General features: G+C 52.2%; 1 protein-coding gene across 1 annotated transcript in view; it reads left to right on the top strand.

Moving 5' to 3' along the window:
• Nucleotides 1–7,610: 7,610 nt before the first annotated feature.
• The window catches only part of Mn1 (MN1 proto-oncogene, transcriptional regulator), a 34,007-nt gene continuing 18,831 nt past the window's right edge, over nucleotides 7,611–22,786 (top strand). The window contains exon 1 of the mRNA XM_038344631.1: nucleotides 7,611–11,355. Coding sequence (XP_038200559.1) covers nucleotides 7,611–11,355 — 3,745 coding nt within the window. The remainder of the gene's footprint in view (nucleotides 11,356–22,786) is intronic.

Here is a 22,786-nt window from a genome sequence, read left to right as displayed (position 1 = left end):
GTCAGCTGGGCAGATGAGATGTGGGCAGTGCTGAGCTGTCCTGTGCTACAGCGGGAGCTCTGGCACCATCAGGCCTGAAGCAGCTAGCGGCTGGGTACAATGCAGTTGAAGGGTTTCTGTGGCACAGGGTGCTCCTGGGTGCCATCTGAGGGGACAGTGCTGAGACACTGAGGTCAGGCTGCCCAGAAGGAAAAGGTAGAGGGTCCCTCTCTACGCCAAGGGTCTCCAGGATGCCAGGCTGTGGTTCCCTGCAGACCACAGCTGGGGTTTCAGAGGAGAGGAACAGAGTTGAGCAGAGTCTTGCCCCTGTACCAGCTGCTTAGCTTCTAATCTGGCTGGTTTGTTTTGTGAGCCTGGGCACATCGCTACACCTCTCCGCGCTTCAGCTTCCTCCTCTGTACCATGGAGGAGAGTAGTGAAGCCTATTGAATACTAACAGTCTACCTGCCTGCTACCCACTCCTGTCAGTCATCTGCCTACGTATTCTAACTACCTATGGATCACCCAATTGTCATACATGTGTCTATCATCTATCTATCTATCTATCTATCTATCTATCTATCTATCTATCTATCCATCCATCTATCTATATCTATCTATCCATCCATCCATCCATCTATCTATCCATCATCTCTATCTTCCACCCATCCATTGTCCATCCATCTATACCTTTTTATCCATCATATCCAGCACACCTATTATCTATCCATCATTTATCATCCGTTGATTCATCTACAATCTCTCTATTTCTCTATTATCTATCTCCATTAATTCATCTACAATCTCTCTATTTCTCTATTATCTATCTCCATTGATTCATCTACAATCTCTCTATTTCTCTATTATCTATCTCCATTGATTCATCTACAATCTCTCTATTTCTCTATTATCTATCTCCATTGATTCATCTACAATCTCTCTATTTCTATATTATCTATCTCCATTGATTCATCTACAATCTCTCTATTTCTCTATTATCTATCTGTCTGTCTGTCTGGACTGTCTATCATCCACCCACCCATCCATCACCCATCCATCCACCCATCCATCCATCCATCACCCATCTGATACCCATCCATCCATCCATCACCCATCTGATACCCATCCATCCATCCATCCCCCAATCTACCCATTATCCCTTCACCTACTATCTATCTGTCATCCACTCACCCGTCTACAATCTCTCCAACATCATCCACCCATTATCCACTATCTATCCACCATCTTCCTTTCTTCACCCACTCACGTATCACCCATCCAATCCATCTTTCTCTCTTTCTCAACTGTCTGTCTATTCATCCTATCTTCCCTGTGAACCAGGTTCTTTCTTGTACTGTCCTCCTCCCTGATACGTTTGTGGATAGATGCTGTGCCTAGTCAGGGGCAGTGGCTCTGAACCTGAAACTTAAAACTCTCATACCCAAGCTGCTCTTAAGAGGGGTAGGGTGGGCAGATCCTGTGCCACAGAGGGAATTCTAGTCTAAGCACACAGTATGGCATACTCTAGGCTACCTGCGTAGGGACAAACACAGGACTTCTTCTCTCCCAGGCCTGGTTTCCAAGAAAGCCAATGATGACTTCTGGGACCACCTTGAAAGGCAAAGAAAAGAATGGTAGGGGCTGGAGAGATGGCTCAGAGGTTAAGAGCATTGCCTGCTCTTCCAAAGGTCCCGAGTTCAATTCCCAGCAACCACATGGTGGCTCACAACCATCTGTAATGGGGTCTGGTGCCCTCTTCTGGCCTGCAGGCATACACACAGACAGAACATTGTATACATAATAAATAAATAAATATTAAAAAAGAAAGGAATGCTACACGAGTCCCCAGGAATTTGCTTCTGGTCTTTTGTGGTGTTCACAAGGCCCACACATGTCTACCTCCTGATCCAGGTTCTGACCCTTTTCATTCTCCTCATTGCTGCCTGAAACTTCCCACATACTTCTAGCCTGGTGTCTATATCTTGAATGGTCCTTTGGCCTAGTCTGTTTTTCATACTCCTATTCTACCTTCAAAACCCACCTTTGTGAACCCCTTTCCTATTTCTTTCCTCTCCATTCACAGCTATTTTAAGCCCTTATTGATAGAATCCTTCTCATGCCAAATAATAGGACTCCTTTGATCTGATTTGACAGTAGAGGCTGTTTTCAACTTTTCTTTTTCTGAGATATCAGATGGCATACAGTAGCCATTCAGTGGACAGCTGGAAGAAGAGACACACTCACAAGTTATCAAGCATGTGTCGAGAGGTGGGAATTGCTGTCGCTTAGCAACCAGCAGCCTGTGGCTGCAGGAAGGTCTCATCCCTTCCGCCCCACTAGTCAGCTGTCTTCTCTCTTGGCCGCACTATGTCTCCCTGGAGGTTCTATCTAGGGTACCATCTAGACTGCTCCATGGGCACTAGCATGGAGGAGGGCTACTGAGCAAGGCTGAGTGTCTTCCCGCCTTCTTGCATTCCTATGCAGGAGACATGGTCATGACTGGTGATGGGGAGGAGCAAATGCTGAATCACAGGCTACATGTGAGGTCTGTTGATTCTGCAAACATACTCAATCATCCTTACGTTCTACACAAACTGGCTTTGATGTCCCTTTCCAACAAAGAAAACAGAAGGTCAGAGAAGGTAGTATTTTGCCCAAGGTAACATGAAGGTGTTGGAGGAGTGGGCTCCTCTAGGCTTTTCAGAGGACTCTGCTAAGTATTCAGGCTCCAGAGTGTATGGGAGATTTGGGGGAATGTTGCCCAGTTTCTAATTTGTCTTAATAATAAAAACCTAGAGTCAGATATTAGGGGGTGAACGTTGAAAGATCAGAGAAGCAGAGCAGCCAGTCATGAGTTCTTACCTCTAAGAAATCCTCAGACCGAATGGGGTTTCCTGTCTCTACAAGTCCTCAGACTGAATGCCTTGAACTCGTCTCCTCCCGGTTTATACTCCTCTCTCTGCCCAGCCATATCCCTTCCTGTCTCTACCTCCCTAGTGTTGGAATTAAAGGCGTGTGACTCCCAAGTACAGGGATTAAAGATGTGTGCCACCACTGCCTGGCCTTTATGGCTAACTCGTGGCTAGCTCCACACTCTGATCTTCAGGCAAACATCATTTGTTAGAGCACAAACAAAATATCACCACAGGGAAAGGGAAAGAGCATTTGTTGGGGAAGAGCACTGCTACTTCAGCCATAGGCAGCTATGCCCATGGTAGTACAGGTCTGGCATAGCCCAGGCTGTCTGGGGACTAGAATTTAGGACCTGCTCTTATTTGTTCTCTGCAAATTCCTTGACCAAGGGAGGCGTCTGTCAAATGGGTCAGGTCTGGACCTTGAAGGGTTGCCATGAAAACAAACAGGACCCTTGTACTCAGGCAGCAGAGAGGATACCGTACTGCCCCACCAGGGTTCTGACATGTCTGTCCACTGTGGGTGTGTGCTGACGGGTCCCCTTTGTATGTTTGTGTGGGCCTGATGGGAAAATGTGAGCGCTGTGTCTCCTGCTCACAAGGTTATGGGTTTTGAGTGTGTTCATTTTGTTGCATGTGGATGTCACTCTTCAGCCCCAGCTGGAGGCTGTTCTGAGCAGCTGCGGGGCATTCCAGGCAGCTCCTCACACGTCCCCAGCTCAGAGCACCCTCAGCAGCCCCAGGGCCCCAGCCTATCTGTGTCCCTTCCTTCCTTTGCTGGTGCCAACATGTTTAGTAGTAGTGGTGGTGGTGGGGTGCAGGAAGGAGGAGAGGAAAGGGAGGCCTGGATGGATGCCCGAGGCTCTGCAGCTTCTGGCTTGGTGCCAGGAGGGACTCTGAGTTTGTTTGAGCACTAGGGGGCAATGTGCCTGTTTGAAAGAAACTTAGGAGCCAGCTCCAGAGGTGTGAGCACACACAGGCCCATACAGGGGTGCCCACACCATGCAGGTACAAACACTGGTGCACAGAGGGCCCAGGCAGACGTGCATGTCCTCACAGAGCAGGACAAAAGATACATAGGGCAGGGGTGAGGGCGCTCAAGGGGTAAATGCAACTGCACAGAGATAAATAGCTGCACACCCAGAGAGACAGGCAGTGGTGGTTGAGAGCAGACAATACCCGTGAGAGAGAGAGAGTGTGTGTGTGTGTGCGTGCACACACACACACACACACACACACACTGCACAGTGACTTCCAAAGGTGCATGCACCTGTTGTATACAAAAGCACACAGATGGCAGCTATCTAGCCTCCCAGGGCAAGCACAAATGCAAATATAGTCCATTTACAGTGTTAAGAAAGGAGTCCTCCCCCTCCAAACTCAATTCTCTCTTCACACACCCAAACACCCCAAAGTGTTGACTCTGGGAAAGAGCCCAGAAAAAAATGCCTATACTTCCTCCCTTCAGTGCAAACTGAAAATTCAGTCAGATGCGGGGACCCCCCACTCAACACCTCAGACCAGTGCCCCTTGGAGAGCAGGCCTGTGTGAACTTCTCCCCAGCTCCTGCCATCCCTTCCTAGTACTCCACAAAGTCCCCAGAACATCCTGTCCCCTCCTGACAGGACGAGGTATTCTATCCCTGCCTTCTGAGAAAGCTACTATCCCCAAGATGGGCACAAGGTCATGTGTCACAGCTTTGCTACCTGGGGCATCCTCCTGAGATCTACCCTGGACTCTCCCCCTTCCTGCCCATGAGGTCCAGCCGCCCCTGGCTGTGGGCTGAAGCTCCCTTGGAGGTGTCTAACTGGGTCCTTTTTCCTTTGTGCCTGCATAGCCAAGCCCTGTCTCCCCGCTCTCCTTCCCTGTCACTTTGCTAAGTAATAATTTCCATGTCCAGTTCCATTTCTTTTCTAGTTCTGAAACCTCTAAGCTATCAGCAAGAGGATAGTTCGCATGAAAACTAATTACACAAAATCAATATTTAATCACAGACCAACAACCTGATCCTGCAGAAAAATCCTTTTAAAACTCCACCACCCTGCACAAATACTTCTTTCCAATGCTTATTTATGGGCTCCGTTTTTGGTGGGGGTAATTTTCATTTTTAATTTCAGAAGGAAAAAAAAAATCTGTAGACTGCAGGAAAGGCCTGAGCTTGTTGCAGCTTCCCAAGCATTATTTCGAGTGTGTGTGGGGGTGGGGGAGTGTATGTGGGGTGAAGGAGTAGGGGCGGGGTGAGTGTGTGTTTGGTGGGGTGAAGGAGCGGGGCGGTGTGTTGTGTGGTGTGTGTGTGTGTGTGTGTGTGTGTGTGTGTGTGTGTGTGTGTGTGTGTGTGGTGTGTGTAGGGGGTGATTGCTTCAGAAGTCCCTTGGGGCTTCCTGCCGCCCCCCCCCCCCACCAAATCGAGCCATTTTCCAACTAGAAGCTCCGGGGAGTGATGAATTCGCCGCGAATGACACGGTAACTTTTAACTCATGCCCGCGACAGTGGAGTGCTTAATCTGAGGTTTTTAAATAAAAAGGGTTGGTTTTATTATAACGTTTATTTCATTTCAGATTTCATGCGTAATTTAGCAAACGCTAGACAGACTTGGGCGATAAACACTTTCTTTTGTGGGGGGAAAAGGCATTTTTATACACCATGCTTAATTTTATTTAGATTTAATAGCGATATCAGGGCACTTCAACGAAAGTTTTTTTTCCCCTTCTCTTTTAAGAATCCTGGCCTGCCAGCAAAATTGTCTCGCTTTATTTCATGGCATGGAAAATTAAAAGCCTTTCTGCCCCTCCTCCCCTACTTACACTTTGAGAGGAAAACACGCACACGCGAGCTGGCACGCGGGGGTGTGTGTGGTGCGCGCGCGTCCACATAATCAACACCTCTAGCTCCCATCACCTCCAACTTTTAATTGCAAGACAGATTTCAGCCTCCGTGAGGATCGGGAAGATTTAAACATTTTAACTAAGATTATTGGGATAAATATTTCATAGGAAACAGGGCAGATATTAAATTACTCCTATTGATTTTAGTATCACAATCCAATTCCGTTCCTTGACCTCTTCAGTTTAATTGATCTTTTAAGGAGTCCAACTTCGCGCCTTCCCGGGTCTGGGCCTGCGCGCCTGTGGCCGCCGCAAGGTGTCGGAGCCCCACTGTGTGCGCTTTGCGCGTCGCTCCTCTCGGGGTTCCGCATTTTTTCGCCTCGCTACTCCCGCGCCGGGCTCACCCAAAGTATCCCCAGAAAGCGGCCGAGTGTGCGTGGCTTTTTCTCTGTGGAGCCAGAAGTAGAAAACCGGAAGCCGCGGACGGTGGGCGACTCGGAAAGCAGCAAGCCAGTCCTGGCTCCGGGAGATAACCTCACTTTGTGTTTGCCCTCGGCGATCACACCGTAAACTTCCCAGGGTCGGCTCCCTGGGGCACCGCACCGGGCTGCAGCACAGGCGACACTTAGCGACTTTCCCTGGCGAGTCCCGGAGCTCTGCCAGGCGACCCCATTGTCTGTGCGCCCCGCAAAGTTCACCGCCCACCTCCCCGCCCCCTGCCCACCCGGCAGGTCGCGCTGGCTCCAGTTGGGGGTGGGGAGCTGGAAACAGTGTGAATGGGAAGGGGCGGACAAAGCCCGGCTCCCGCCGTAGTCCTCTGCTCGCGCCCTCCCCAGCCGGGGGCACCCAGGGCGCACCCCCATCGCCATAGCCTGGACTCGGAGTAGCGCTGGTCGGTGGCCAGGCCTGCGCAGCCCGGACCCGGGACCACCTTAAGAGCGAGCCCCGCCCCGGGCCCGCTCGGGCGGCGCTGATTGGTGCAGCGGTAATGGCTGGAATGGATTGCTGAAACGCAAAACTTGTTGCTGCTTCTCCGGGCGCCGGCTAGAGGCAGACGCTGAGAGGTTGCCCGGACCTCGCAACGCCCCTCCCGCCCCGCGCGCCCAGCTCGCTCGCGCGCGGCCCCTTCCTGGGTCCGAAGGGACCCGCGGAGCGCGGAGGCGGGAACCGCAGCCTCGGAACCACCGGCCCCAAGCCTTCCCGCCCGTGCGCGGCCACAGACGCCCGCGAACTCGCGCGGCGACTGGCGGACGAGCCCGATCCGCGGAGCCGCGCGTTTCCCGCAGCCTGCGATCCCGCTCCGGCGCCCGTATCTCCTGCTGCGGTGCCAGCACCGGCGATGAGGAGCGGAGCCGCCTGTCTTCCGAGCTGCTGAAGCAGTCGTCGCCGATCGCCAGGAGGTGCGGGAACCCGTGCGATCCGGGCTCGGGGACTCGGGGCAGGGGAGGGACCAAGGGGCTCCCCTACGGCCCCAGCCGCCTCGCAGCAGACTCCAAAAGGTGATCACTTCGCTCTCCCGCCCCCTTCTCTCCCCCCCCCCCCCTTAACTTTTTGTCTTAGCTGGTCGGCCGCCAGGTCTCCTCTCCGCATACCCACTCGTGCCATCCGCCCGGGGCATGGGTCCCCCGACAAGGCTCCAGGAGGCACTCCGGCCTCGCAAGACGTGAGAGGCCCGCTTGGGTAGATTCCGAGGTTCCGGAGAGCAGCGGAGAGCTCCCAGCCAGCGCCCGCGCCCGCACGCCCGGCGGGGTGGCGGTGAGCGCTGCGCCTCGCCCCGGTGAGAACGTCCGGGAGCGCCGGAGCCGGGCTGAAGCGAGTAGCTGGCCCGAGGCGCGCCGCGGAGCAGGCTGTCATGCCCTATTGATCCCCCCCCCCCCCCCGCCGCCAGCCAAGTATGTTTGGGCTGGACCAGTTCGAGCCCCAGATCAACAGCCGGCACGCTGGCCAGGGTGAGGGGAACTTTAACGAAGCCGGACTGAGCATGAACGCCCACTTTAAGGCTCCTTCTTTCCACACCGGGCCCCCTCCTGGCCCTGTGGACCCTGCCATAAGCGCTCTGGGTGAACCCCCTATCTTGGGGTTGAACATGGAACCCTACGGCTTTCACGCGCGCGGCCACTCCGAGCTGCACGCAGGGGGGCTGCAGGCGCAGCCTGTGCACGGCTTCTTCGGTGGTCAGCAGCCTCACCACAGCCACCCCGGAGGCCACCAACCCCACCAGCATCACCCCCACTTCGGGGGCAACTTCGGTGGTCCGGACCCAGGTGCCTCGTGTCTGCACGGGGGCCGACTTCTTGGCTACGGAGGTGCAGCGAGCGGCCTGGGCAGCCAGCCGCCCTTCGCAGAGAGTTATGAGCACATGGCGGAGAGCCAGGGGCCGGAGGGCTTCGGCCCGCAGCGGCCAGGAAACCTCCCGGACTTCCACAGTTCGGGCACTTCGGGCCACGCCGTGCCCGCTCCGTGCCTGCCGCTGGACCAGAGTCCTAACCGGGCTGCTTCTTTCCACGGCCTGCCGGCCTCCAGCGGCTCGGATTCTCACAGTCTGGAGCCCCGGAGGGTGACGAACCAAGGAGCTGTAGATTCGCTGGAATACAATTACCCGGGCGAGCCGCCCTCAGGACATTTTGACATGTTTTCGCCCTCCGACTCCGAAGGACAGCTGCCACATTATGCGGCGAGTCGCCAGGTTCCCGGGGGCGCTTTCCCGGGTGCTTCGGCCATGCCCAGAGCCGCAGGCATGGTAGGTTTGTCCAAAATGCATGGCCAGCCACCGCAGCCGCCACAACAACAGCAGCAACCTCAGCACGGAGTGTTCTTCGAGAGGTTTGGCGGGGCCCGAAAGATGCCTGTGAGTCTGGAGCCTGCAGTGGGCTCCCGGCACCCATTAATGCAGCCTCCCCAGCAGGCCCCACCATCCTCGCAGCAGCAGCCCCCTCAGCAGCAGCCGCCACCACCAGGGCTTCTGGTCCGACAGAATTCTTGCCCTCCTGCTCTCCCGCGGCCCCAGCAGGGTGAGGCTGGCACACCCAGCGGCAGCCTGCAGGACGGGGGCCCCATTCTGCCCAGCCAGCACGCGCAGTTCGAGTACCCCATCCACCGGCTAGAGAACCGGAGCATGCACCCATATTCTGAGACTGTTTTCAGCATGCAGCATCCCCCCCCTCAGCAGGCGCCCAACCAGAGGCTGCAGCATTTCGATGCGCCCCCCTACATGAACGTGGCCAAGAGGCCTCGCTTTGACTTCCCGGGCAGCGCAGGCGTGGACCGTTGCACTTCGTGGAATGGTAGCATACATAACGGCGCCCTGGACAACCAACTTTCTCCCTCTGCCTACCCAGGCCTCCCAGGCGAGTTCACACCGCCTGTGCCGGACAGCTTCCCCTCGGGACCGCCCTTGCAACACCCGGGTCCGGAACACCAGTCTCTGCAGCAGCAGCAGCAGCAGCATCAGCAGCAGCAACAACAGCAGCAGCAGCAACAACAGCAGCAGCAGCAGCAACAACAACAACAACAACAACAACGCCAGAATGCGGCCCTCATAATTAAACAGATGGCGTCTCGGAACCAGCAGCAACGGTTGCGACAGCCCAACCTGGCTCAGTTGGGTCATCCTGGGGACGTGGGCCCAGGCGGCCTGGTCCATGGAGGTTCGATGAGCGGCTTGGCTCAGACGAACTTTGAACGAGAAGGCAGCAGCGCAGGTGCGGGGCGCCTGGGCGGCTTCGAGCAGCAGGCGTCCCACCTGGCACAAGAGAGTGCATGGTTCCCCGGTCCACACCCGCCGGGAGACCTGCTGCCCCGGAGGATGGGCGGTGCGGGGTTGCCGGCAGACTGCGGCCCGCACGACCCTGGCCTAGCGCCTCCCCCTGCTCCCGGTGGCTCAGGGGTGCTATTTCGAGGCTCTCTGCAGGAGCCTCTGAGGATGCCGGGGGAAGGCCACGTGCCCGCTTTGGCTTCGCCTGGGCTGCAGTTTGGGGGCAGCTTGGCTAGTTTAGGCCAGTTGCAGTCGCCTGGGGCTGGTGTGGGACTGCCCAATGCTCCGTCTGAGCGGCGGCCCCCGCCTCCAGATTTTCCTGCGCCAGCTCTCGGGGGCCAGCCCGGCTTTCCTTTTGGCTCAGGGAGCCGGCAGGCCACCCCGCACAGCGCTCCAGGCGTGAACTCGCCCCCGAGTGCGGGCGCGGGTAGCGGCAGCTCGGGCTCTGGCGGGGGAGCTTACCCGCCGCAGCCGGATTTCCAGCCCAGCCAGCGCAACTCGGCCAGTAAACTGGGCGCGCTGTCGTTGGGGTCCTTCAACAAACCCAGCTCCAAGGACAACCTGTTCGGCCAGAGCTGCCTGGCTGCACTCTCCACCGCTTGCCAGAACATGATCGCCAGCCTGGGTGCTCCCAATCTCAACGTGACTTTCAACAAGAAGAACCCACCCGAAGGGAAAAGGAAACTGAGCCAGAACGAGCCCGACAGCGCGGCCGCAGCCGGCAACCCGGGCTCGGATTACTTCCCTGGAGGGACTACTGGGGCCCCTGGACCCGGAGGCCCTTCCGGGGCTGGTAGTGGCGGCTCCAAATCCTCAGGACCGCCCAACCCACCCATCCAGGGTGATGGCACCAATCTCTCCCCCAACTATACCCTGGAATCAACATCGGGGAACGATGGCAAGCCTGGACCCGGGGGCGGTGGCCGGGGAAGGGGACGCAGAAAAAGGGACAGTGGTCACGTGAGCCCTGGGACCTTCTTTGACAAGTACTCTGCAGCTCCTGATAGTGGAGGAGCACCAGGGGTGAGCCCCGGGCAACAGCAGGCTCCTAGCTCAGCTGCTGCGGGAAGCTCTGTGAACGAGGCCCGCGGGCCCACGCCCCACGAGAAGGCCCTCACGTCACCGTCGTGGGGAAAGGGAGCCGAGTTGCTCCTTGGGGACCAGCCGGACCTCATGGTGTCCCTGGACAGCACAGCCAAATCGGATGGTAGTTCCCCGCACGTGGGTGAGTTCGCCTCTGATGAGGTGAGCACAAGTTATGCGAACGAGGACGAAGTGTCCTCCAGTTCTGACAACACTACAGTCCTGGCCAAAGCCAGCAGAAGCCCCCTGGTGACCAGCTCACCCAAACTTCCTCCTCGAGGGGTGGGTGCTGGGGAACATGCACCGAAGGCTCCCGCGCTGGGCCTGAGTATCCTGTCTACCTCTACCTCGACCCCTGACAGCTATGGTGGGGGCGTGGGCACCGGCCATCCTGGCACTCCAGGTCTGGAGCAGGTCAGGACCCCAACTAGCAGCAGCAGCAGCAGCGGTGCACCGCCGCCGGATGAGATCCATCCCCTGGAGATTCTCCAGGCCCAGATCCAGCTGCAGAGACAGCAGTTCAGCATCTCGGAGGACCAGCCCCTGGGGCTCAAGGGTGGCAAGAAGGCTGAGTGTGCTGTAGGGGCCTCAGGAGCACAGAATGGCGATAGCGAACTGGGCAGCTGCTGTTCCGAGGCCGTCAAGAGTGCCATGAGCACCATCGACCTGGACTCTCTGATGGCAGAGCACAGCACCACCTGGTACATGCCGCCTGACAAGGCCTTGGTGGATGGTGGAGATGAAGACAAGACGCTGGCACCCTGGGAGAAGGCCAAGCCCCAGAACCCCAACAACAAAGAAGGTATATGTACCCGCCTTGCTTGTTTTCTGGTCCCAGCCCTAGTGTGGGCTGGCCTTCATCTCCACAGACCCAGGCAACCTGTGGCTGCACCTTGCTGGGCTCTCAGGTAGAGTTTGGTTTTCCATTCCCCTTTTGAGGATGATCATCTGTAGTTACGTCTTCCACCTCCCAGTCTTAGTTCTCAGGGTTCAGGTCTTGGACAAGCTGACCTGGTCATTCCACACTAAGACTCTTGCTGCCTTCAGTACTCAGTCCTGCTGTTTAGGTGTTCTTCTCCCCCCCCCACCCCCACCCAGGACATCTGGAAAGCTACATTGCCCCCACCCTTTCCTCCTTAGCATTCAGCAGGAGTTGGTAGGACTTTTGCAAAGTCCCCACCCTGGTGTGGGCAGCGTCACTCAGAGGCCAGGCCTCATTGGTCATTTGTTTTTAGAGACTAGCTCTCAGCCAGGGTTCTAGGCGGCCACCAATCCCAGGTGTATCCACTTGACATTGGGCAGCCGAGGACTGGGGCTGGGTTCCGCTGGCAGCGACCGCGCGGCTCCTTCTGGACATCGTGTGTGTTTGGGGTATGACGATTCCAACACACAAAGGACCTTCGCTTGTCTACATCTCACTTGGCGTTGGTGACAGATGTCCAGTCCCAGGTCTCATTTGCACACTGAACGCCCCTTCCCCACCAGGCCCGGAGGCCTTTAAGGTGGGAGGGACAGGGCCAGTAAAAAGTCTCAGGACTCTTAAATCTAAAGATGAGTAGGCTGCAATAAGTTTGCATTTTATATGAATGGGGCTTTGTTTTTCTTTGCAGACACATAGCTAGCAGCATCGTTTTGCCTGCTTCCCCACTCTGCTTCTAAATCTGAGTTGCCCTCAGTAGGCTTTGCTGCACAGAATATTACCATGGCGCATAGCTGACAATTTAAGCCCGTCTTTTAAAAAATGTACCCTTGATCGCTACTCTGCAGCTTTCTGGTCTCTGCTGAACCCTCCCACAGCCCACTGTGTTTTAAGTATGGATCTGGGGAGGGTAAGTTTTAAGAAAATATAACAGGCCCCTTTAGGGAGTAGGATGGCAGGAGTTGGGGTGTTTGAACTCTGTCTGGGTAGTCTCCCTTAGCTTTCTGGTTCACGAATGTGTCTGACTGCTTTTCTCTTTGTTCCTGTTACTGCCCAGCCTGGGATGCCCAGGCGCACGCTCTCATTTGAAGCCGGGTGTTTAGCATGCACGGCAGACACCAAGCCCGGCATCAGCATTCTACAGACTACTCCCTTGCAAGGCCAGAAATTGGTTAGTTTGGGACCCTCAGCTCTCCTGACTCGGGTTTTTAAAATGGAGTTGGACACAGTTTCCTGCCGCCCCTTATTTTCTTGTATGTAACATCTCGATCTAGCCCAGTCAATGGTCAGTTAGCACAGAACTCGATGCTGTCACTTCTGGTCCGGTCTGTGCCCCCACCCCCACACAAGTAATTAAAAACATAATGGCCAAAATGAGGTAAGAAAAGTTTTTAAAAATTAGAGAATTAATAAAGAAAACTGGTTAATATTTCTCCTTCCAGTCGTTTGAAGGACCCACTAGGTGGGGAAGTATTGGGGCTTTAAGGAGGGTTTTTTTTTTTTTTTTTTTTTTTTTTTTTTTATGTATCTTTCCACCTCATTCTTAGTGGGAGAGGTGCAGGCTTCAAGTGCTGACATGTCTTTACAGAATATTTTCTTCCTTCCTCCCTCCCTCCCTCCCTCCCTCCCTCCCTCCCTCCCTTCCTTCCTTCCTTCCATTTCTTTCGTTTTTAGCTTGTTTCAGTGCCCCGGTACCATACACATATGGAAACATGTACTAGTCGCTCGCTTCTGGGTTGATTGCCTCTGTCAACTGGAGGACACTCCTGTCTGTGAGAAGGCACACTTCTAAAGCACTGTCTGTCTCCTAAGCCTGGTGGGGGTACCCACTTGACCCCCTTTGTTCTCTACTCTGATATAGAAGGATAGTCCCCTACGTAGCTTGAGGAATTGAGGTTTTTGAATGTGCTGCATGGGCCGCGAGCTGGGGTTTAATAGGGACTCCCTGACTCTGGCTTTCTTAATGGTAGTAAATAAGGATGATTAAACTTTTCATTATGATAATACCCCACAGTTCCAATTGTCTAGGCTGTGCAAATAAATGCACATGACTCTCTGTCAGCTTCTGAGAGCCCTGGCTGAAAAGAGCCACTTTGAAATAAGTGAGAAAAAAGAAAAAAGTAAAGAAAAATGGTCTGTTTCTTAAAAGTTGTTCAGCCCTGTTTGCTGGTGTGGGGATATCCAGGGAGGATGATGGGCCTTGAACTTTCAGCCCAGAAAGTGTTTTCCCTCACCATTCTCTCAGGCCATTTTTGTGATGATATTTTGTCTCTCCGGAAAAAATGCCAGTATTAATGTGATTAAATATTAACTCCATTTCTGAAATTCTCTGCTCAGATGACAGAATACTAGTCAGTGTTTTACAAAGGTATGCGCTGGAAGAGATATAAGACAGAGCTACAGGGGAGCCTCTCGCTTGTTCTTCAGGCTGTAGATTGTCCCTTGGAGAGGAAGAAAGTTGACTGGCCCATTGCAGTTCCTAAAAGGTCTAGGCCAGAAGGTCATGTGGCAATAAGAAGAGTGAGCTTCTCTAGATGACACGGCCCTGACTTCTCAACCAGCTGGACAAGTACCTTCTCATAAGAAAACTCCACTTCTACCCATGAGGCTTCCTGTCCTAAGTTGGAGTGAAGGGGAGGGCAGGTGAGCCAAGCTGAGTTTGAGGTGGTTCAGACATTTTATGTCAGCAAAGATAAGATGGCTTTAAGATAGTTGGCTGGACCTCTACCTATGTGTAATAATAGGCTTAGAGTAGATTTGGGGAATTTTAAGACACAAAGGAAGGGAAAATGATGGTAGAAGATACACAGTGGGCACTGACTTAAGGAAATGTGTTTTCTTGCTTCCTTTGCGCTACATGGTTTTCAGGACAGGAATTTTCCATGATGTGTACTGACTCTGCTCCTCACCAAACTTCTGTCTTTCTGCTGGTAGCCCTGTATATTAAACCCAGTGGCCAGAGGGCCTTTCGTACACAGTGAGGCTGGAGCTGCCTCTGTCCGCACTTCGCACCTAATCCTTGCCTCCCGCCCCACAACTTTCAAGTCCTGTGTTTTCGCAGAGACTTGGGAGACATTTTTGGAACTCCATGCTCCTCTGTGTTCTTATAGGAACGCAGGCAAGGCTGACAAAGTATAGATAGGGCAGGGATGGAACGCCAGATCTTGTTGGATATAGGGTGGGCTTGAGGAAGCAAGTTTGCCTTGACTGATGGAGCCATGTGTCCATCATTTCTGCACTAGAGAGGAAAAGTCTCATCTGGACTCTCCCTGGGAAAGGGAGCCGGCGCTGCGTTGCCTTTCTCTTGCAGCGTCACCCAGCACAGTTTGACTTCTGCGCCCTCAGGTGCTAATCAAGGGTACCGTAAACGGATAGGGGCCCCTTTTGTGCAGCCAGTGCTCTGGCTAGTGGAGGGCATCTAACTACTGTTCTTCCACGCTTGTTTAATATTTCATGGCTGTAATAAACCTGTCTTCCTTGCCCGCCTCCCGACATAAACCCCAAGCAGCACACATCTGCAATTACACATTTCTACTAAATATTAATAAAGGACAACAGATTTTTAAGGGGCTGAAGCTCAGTAGAGTTGAACTTGCTGTCGTCTCTGCTCCTGCATTTTTTCCTGTTGTGTTTTTTAAATTTATTTTATATTTTTAAGTACCGGTGCATTCCAATATGCGCCATTTACTTGTAGTTACATACAGCTTGTGCCGATGGAAAAAGCCGTTCCTCATGACAGCCTTCTCTCATATAAATTCATTTAGATTTCTTGCGAGGCCCCTGCAGACCGGAAGTGAGAGGCTGTTAAGATGCACTCCTGTTTTATCGAGGGCTCTAGGAAAGGAGCGTGGGTGGCTTAATCTCATTTCTCTTTCTAGCAATGAAATTCTATGACTCCTGATATGATTTTGTTTGGCTGACAGAGGTATTTAAATTTCTACAAAGAGTCTTAATCGGTCCTGAGAATACAGCTCCCCTCACCAACAAGCTACTCGATCCACTCTCCTGATATAAAATATGCATCTTTAATATGCCATGCTAGAGGCCAGGTGAAACTAGAGGAGTGAAAGTCTCCTCTGGGTGGAAGGGCTGTTTGAAGGGGACCAGGGGCTCCTCAACATTGTGGAACCCAGGGAGGCAATAGTGGCCCTTTCCTCTCCACTTGAATGACAATAATGTTGGATTGTGTTCCTTGCCCAGGGAGCAATCCTCTTTGCCAAAACCATTTAGGAGATAAATACTGTCAGTTAGGAATACTGTATTTACCTCTGTTTGGCTAATTTTAGAGATGAAAAGCCTGCAGCTTTGTATAATGGGATCAAATGTCTGGGGAGTGTGTGGGGACCGCAGGAGAACTGGCCAACTCCTCCCTTGCCCAAGGGTCCCCAGCTAGCGTGTTTTCCTGTAACCAGCATGTCGGCCTGCTTTCCAACCTATTTGGCTAATTCTCTGTTTGTCCTTTGGCCAGGAGGAGCCAGAATATCCCAGCTTCCTCACCTTCACTTAAGCAGCATCTGTCTGGTGAGGGTAGGTTTGTAAGGACGTATCTATTTTTAGGTGTGCCTTGGGTAGATAGATTTGAGTGTGGGATTTGATTGCTCATGGCAGCCTCGTTGATAGATCCCTTAGCGGGTGATGGAGAGGAGTTTCCTGGCCTTTCATACACACAGACCAGATGAAGTCGGCTTGCTGGAGAGTGTGTAGCCCAAGTGAGGTTCAGTGTTCTGCCTAGTTTTGGGGTGACAAGCAAAGGAAGACAGGCCTCTGTGCAGCTTCTGCCCATACCCTGACAGGCACATGTCTATGTGTGCTTCCCTCACTCAGATCTGTAGCTTCTGGTCTGCTGTCCCCAGTCTATTTTCCGTAAGTGAGCTACTCTGCATCTTAGTGGCCACAGTTGACAGGTTCTGATTCTGTAAGGAGACCGGAATTGGCTCAAATCTTAAAACCATTGATTTTGAAGATCCTGATTACAAAACCTCTGCCAATGGTTTGTGGGTGGGTTTAGACTGGCGTAGCTCAGCAACAAAACACATGCACCCTTTGCTGAGTTCTGTGTGTGAGCATTTGGTGTGGAAGTGTCTTCCTGGCTGAATTCAGCCACGTCTGGGTTCTTGTGAGGGGAGGAATCTTTGAATCCATGATTCTCCCCCATCTCCGTCCCCAGTTTTGGGCATCAGAAACTGCTGGTTGTTTATGGAAATTTTTTGGTACCAATGATGTGGCAGAGACGATGCTGGGCTCTCAAATTAGTCATGGTTCAGCCTGCAGGGACCCTCTGTGTCCAAAGGCACAACAATCCCTTCACACCCCCACACAGGGGACTGTGGAGCCTAGAATGGGGCTCTAAGCACAAGCAGCTGCTGGGATCCTGGCACATCTGTCTGGATGGGTTGTCAGCCCAAGGTGGCCGGCATTTCCTACCATCTTCCAAGGGCCTGCATGCAACACTCAGTCTCTTCTGGGGACAACTGCCTGCCAGTCTCATTTGGGGACAATCAGTTGTTCTGTTGGGTCTGAGTCGTTCTGTTGAGGCCTTGTGGGTATGGCCTTCCCAGGGCCCAAACTCTACAGGGATGTGCTCAGAAGTGGAAAGTGGACTTGAGTTCAATTTTCTTGGGTGGGAACAGGTTTAAGAGCCATCATTTTCTTATTTTTTAAAAGACATATATTTTTAAAAATAATTTATTTTTATTTTATGTTTTGCCTGCATGTATGTCTGTGTGGAGATGTAGGATCTTGGAGCTACAGGCAATTGTGAACTGCCATGTGGGTGCTGGGGATTGAACCTGGGTCTTCTGGAACAGCAGTCAGTGCTTTTAACCTTTGATTCATCTCTCTGGCCCCCCGAACAATCATTTTCTTGGGGTATAGTGACCAGAGGGAGCTGAGGCCTGCTGTATTTTCTCATCTGCATTTAAATCATCAGGCTTGAGGTTTGGAACGCCAGCTGAGTGTTCACTGTAGACAGTGGTGCCCTGCCTAGGCACAAGGTCCAGGAGGTACCACAGGTTCTCTGAGTGTTGTAACTGTTTCAAATTCCCAGTAATTTCAGCTTGAACCTAGCAGCCACATTGTAGACACCCTTGAACCTACTGAGTGGGGCCCCATCCCAGCTACAGCATCCAGTGATGAGAAAGCTGGGTGGTCTTTAGTGTTGTCTGTATTACTGCTATTCCTTGCAACGAGAGAGAGAGAGAGAGAGAGAGAGAGAGAGAGAGAGAGAGAGAGAGAGAGAGAGAGAGACAGAGACAGAGAGACAGAGACAGAGACAGACAGAGAGAACAAATCCTTCCACGATTTATACGTCATCGGAGGACCCAAATGCCCTTTAAACTGAAAGCGATTGAATTGAGCAGTTTGAAGATCTTAAAACAGCCCTACTTGCTTTCTGGTTCTTTCTGAATGTCCCAGAAGAGACATCTTATGTGAAATGAACTGCTCTGAAAAAGGAGGGGAAAAATACCCGGTCAGTTTAGGCCAGTGTAGCCCACATCCTTGACGACAGAGGCAGACTCTTACAGTCTTGCCTCTAAAGCATGGAGGGTCACATGCCTGCCATGTCACGTTCCCTCTCGCTTGCGGATCAATTGTGTGACTAGAAGTCTCCATCTTTCTTCCCGTTTTTGGACTCTCTGTGGAGAGTTCTGGGCTTTTCACAGAAACACTATCCTAGGATTCAGATGGCTCCGAGAGCCACTGGTTTAGGGTTTATAGTCTCTTCTACCTGGGCTGATGTTTGCTCTAGGTAAGCTAGCTGGTGAGTTGGAAAAGCGTGCTGGGGACATGTTGGTGTTGAGGGTCTTGGAAAGCTTGAGGCTTTAAAGACACTCAGAGGAGCACTGTGTTTCCAAGCCTCTCCCAAGACTCCCAGGTAGCAAAGGCTTTGGAGGAATTGTGAGCTGACTTTGAGGCACTCCCGCTTCCCACAGCTGGTCTGCAACAACCCAGAGGCCCGTCCCGGTGCTTGAGCTCAGAGATTTACAATTCCTTTTTCCTCCGCGGTGCTGATGCATATGTAAAGAGTCTTTGGGCAGAAAGGGCTCCTTTGACCCTAAGGCATGGGGAAGGCATTTTTCTGCAGCTGACAAGATGCTCTGGCTTTTCTGATACCTTGGGCTTCACATGGAATGACTGGGGCCACGAGTCTGTCTTGAAATGGGGGATCCCAGCACGCTTTGTTTAGCTTTCCTGGTTGTATTTGGGAGTTCTTGGAACGTGAGGTGACAGTTAATGAATTATTACATGCATGTGCTCATGTGACCCTACCTAACACACACACACACACACACACACACACACACAAACACGCACACACACACACACGTCATTCGGGGCACAGGGCATAGGACTCTTTCCAGTTACCGTGACATCCTTGGATCTTGGAATACAGCATTGTTAAATGATTGACAGTGACCACCAGGGATGAGATACTTCTGACGATCTCTTAGATCAGAGGAGGTGGGTGAGGCTGCAGAGACCTCCGAGCAGCCTAGGCTGAGAATCTGCTGAGAAGTTGATGGGTCCTTTCCTGTCTGAAAACTCTTAACTGTTTTAAGACTCACCTCATGTGGTTTCTCCCCTTTCTCGGGAGCCAGAAGGCAGAAAGAGAGAGAGAGAGAGAGAGAGAGAGAGAGAGAGAGAGAGAGAGAGAGAGAGAGCCTTTCCTATTTGGAGAACTGGGGTACAGCCTATTTTCTGCAGTGAGAGGAGTGGCTGTGACAGAGGTGACGGACAGGACAGGCTGAAGTACACCCTAAGAGTCCAGTGTTATTTACTGCAGCTCAAGATTTGGGTGTGGAAAATAATTTCTAACAGTGGGAATCATTTCTACCTCCCGGACAAGGCAAGAGTGTAGGCATCGCTTGGAGACTGACATATGTATCACAAAGGACAAACTTTCCCCACATAGGTATAGGGGCATAGATATGGAGGGTCTTTCTCGGAAGGTCTATTAGCAGCGAGCTACCAAACCAGTGCAGGGTGATAATAACTGCAGACAGGCCATGGGAGGGTTGAGCCACAAAAATGTCCGTCTAGCCAAGTGCTATAGAGGCAGTGAAATTTGAAGATGTGTTGGGGTCATTCCATAAGCCAGGGTGGGGGCGTCCTTTCCCCTGGAGACTGAGTGAGCTGTTCTTACCTTCCCTGATCCCCATGGCAGGTCCTTCACAGTTTGAGGAGCCAGCGTGCCCTCACTGGCCTCCAACTCACGAGCTGTTCCCATCCTTTCTCTAAGTGAGGCAAGAGGGAGCTCAAGTTAGTGACAGATTAAGCAGAAGGGACATTTCCTGATTTGGGGTAAGCCAGGTATAGGAAGGAGCATGGCAAAGAGACTTATGCCCAGCCTTTAAGGGACCAGGAACCCTCATACCCTGGTCAAAGTCCTAACTGGTTGAAACAAGTGTCTTTTCATCTCTGCAGCTGACTGATGCATACCTGGCTAGTGCTGAGGCCAGAGAGGCTGGCATTTGGCTTTTTGGAAGGGGAGCAATTGCATGGTTCTTATGCTGCAGCTGTTTCTAGATGATACAGGCTCTGTGCATCTCCTGTGGGTTGTGTTTGGAGCATGTGTATGTGGTGTGTGTGTCCTTCCGAGCTGAACTCTTACTAGGAAATGAAAAGATAATTTTTGTCCCACAAAGCTCAGACAAAGTTTTGGCTCTATTCGGTGTGAAGTAGAGGCCCACAGATCTTGTTATGACCAGGTTTTGCTGAATTGGCTTTCCTGCTGGGCCTCAGGGAAAGGGCTGGTGGATTTCCTTGTGTATTTCATTATTTTGGCTCAGTTTAGTTAATAAGCATTTATCTTGTGTTTGATTCGTGAGAAGCATTTGTGTGAGGTTCGAAGTATTTGCATGTGTGTACATACATTTGTGTGTGTGTGTGTGTACATGTACTCACATACATTAATGGAGGATCCCAGTCACTGATTGCAGAATAGCCCCCATTCCTTCACAAGCCGGGGAGAGGGGAACAAGTGGCCTTCAGCCGTACGCTGTTGGAGAGAAGGCAGTTTTCAGCTGTCTCCACCACCCAGGGCCTTGGATGCAGCCATAGAACTTGGCCTCTTCGGATGCCTCCATCCTGGGACCCTGGGAAGTTTCTGAGCATTAATTCCTAAAAGACTGGGAAATGGATGACATGACCCTGAGCTGAGGCATCTCGGTGCTTTGGGGCTCCCTGTATCGTCCCTCTGCTGTGGCAATCGGTGGGAATGGTGGTGTGTGGGCCTCTCTGCTTGTGTGTAACTTCAGAAATGTGTGGGTTAAGTTCCAAAGAAGGAAGGGGAACCATGCCGGGGCCTCATAATCCGGGAAAAGAAAGAAGATGGCAGACTGACCCAGAACCTTTCTGAACACTGTGACTCCACAGGACGTGGGCATTTCCTTGCCTGTCTCTAAGATGGTGTTAGGAAATGTCACACTTTAAAGCTGCAACCACCATAAAGCCAGTTAGGCAGTGGCAAGCGTCTTCCTGAGGGCCCCTAGATCCCCGTTGGCTTTGATTCTCATATGTTGTTTCCCTCCCAAAGATCCCATCTTTGTACAGCCAGGCCCAGCCTGGGTGTTTTGGCGCTGTGCCAACTGTCAGTGACCTCAAGGCTCTGAGGAAGCAGGCGTTTGGAATGATGAGGACACAATTTCTTTTTTATGTGGGTCTGTTAAAGTCTAATGGACACTGGTGTCTGGCTTTAAATTCGGAGAGGGTCTTTATCTAACCCTTAAACCCTGTAATTGCAGTGCCCGGCTCCTTGTCTGCGTGCTGCGGCGGGGGGCACACCTGTTACCTTTCTCAAGTGTGATTATGACATTTTGAGCTCTTGGTTGGTAGTAAGAATTTATGGGCCAGGTCTTGCCAGAAGACAGCAGCCAGAGGCACAGCCATGAAGGAGCCCCACGCCCAGCTCCTGCCACAGCCTCGCGTCTCTTTAATGAATTAATCTAGCTCCCCACACTTGGTATTCAGTAGTTATTTTGGGAATCCAAAGGAGAAAGAGCTGGAAGATTTTTAAAAAAGAAGAAGATGAAAAGACACGGGGGGGGGGGCAAAATAGTGGGGGGGAGGAGAATTGCTGCTTTTGAAGTTTGAGGCATCTTGACAAGAGATGCTGTAGAGATTGTGTGGACAGACCTGTGGCCCCACCAATCCCGCTTCTCTCGGTGGAGTGTTTTCCGTTGTTCGGAGTAGCAGAGTTCAGACTAGCCCGGCACCTCCTTGCGGCATTAGGTAGTGCTGTTTGCACACCCGCGCCTTCCAAATCTAGAGAAATGTGGTTTAGTGGAAAATAGCAGTCTTACAATCTTGCTGTTTGCTCAGTGTTTAAAAATAGTTTGTTTTGATGTTCTGAATTTCATCCTATCCTTATTTGCTTGTTTGATGGAGACGTGTATACCGTGGCGCGTCGCGCATGAACAGGGAGTGGTTGCGTGGCTAGAACCACACAACCAAAAAGCCATGGTGATTTGGAATGTCCCCTGGTGAGAGGGAGCCAGGACATTTGCTTTTGGCTGAAACTATGTGCTCTCTTCCTCAACACCCTCCCCCCTGCTCGACAATATCTTGTTTTTTCCTTTAGAAGGATTTGGGACCCGCTTGCCGAGTCCCCCTCTGAATAGCATTTCAGGGGTTATAGTAAATGTGTTTGAGGGTGATCTCAGCTCTCAGCCTGGGTGTCCCGGCACTAATGGTTAGCAGGGCCTATTACAGAGACGCGAAGTACATTGTAAATGGCTTATGCAGAAAAACCATTTAGATAAAAATGCAATTTTCCCTTCTGCATGGAGTACTAAGAATTAATAGCACATTCCTTCTAAATGGGTATTTTCATATTATATTTTCCCCCTAATGAAATTCTTTTCCCAAACAGGAGCAAGTTTCATTTTGAACTTGGGGGTAGAACGGACGTGTTCCGTAGCAGGCTGATACAGTACCCCAACCCTTCCCTGCTGGGGATCCTGACCCATGTATGTGTAGCCTAAGACAGGCAGTGGAGGGCTGCATCTGCCTGTCTGTGCTTCCTTCCTTTTTCCTACCGTAGGCTTGGGGTGTTTGGCAGTTTTGATGCATAAAGCAATTAGCTCTAAACCCCGAATTCTGGAGGCTGAGACCTGGCCTGGCCCTTGAGACTGCCCCCCAACCCCCCGCAGTCCCCCAGCTTGGGGAGTTCCCATGATTCTCTTTGATTGTGTTTGCCTGCCCAGCTCCTTTCTAGGTGACAGCTGGGAAGGGGACTGTTTTGTCCTGAGTGCCCAGCAAGTGGCTGCTCTGGGGGCCAGGTCTAGTAGCGCCCGCCCGCCTGAATGCCAATCTG

Source organism: Arvicola amphibius, chromosome 10, assembly GCF_903992535.2.
Source record: "Arvicola amphibius chromosome 10, mArvAmp1.2, whole genome shotgun sequence".
Classification (NCBI taxonomy): Eukaryota; Metazoa; Chordata; class Mammalia; order Rodentia; family Cricetidae; genus Arvicola; species Arvicola amphibius.
This window is presented reverse-complemented; position numbering and strand designations above follow the sequence as displayed.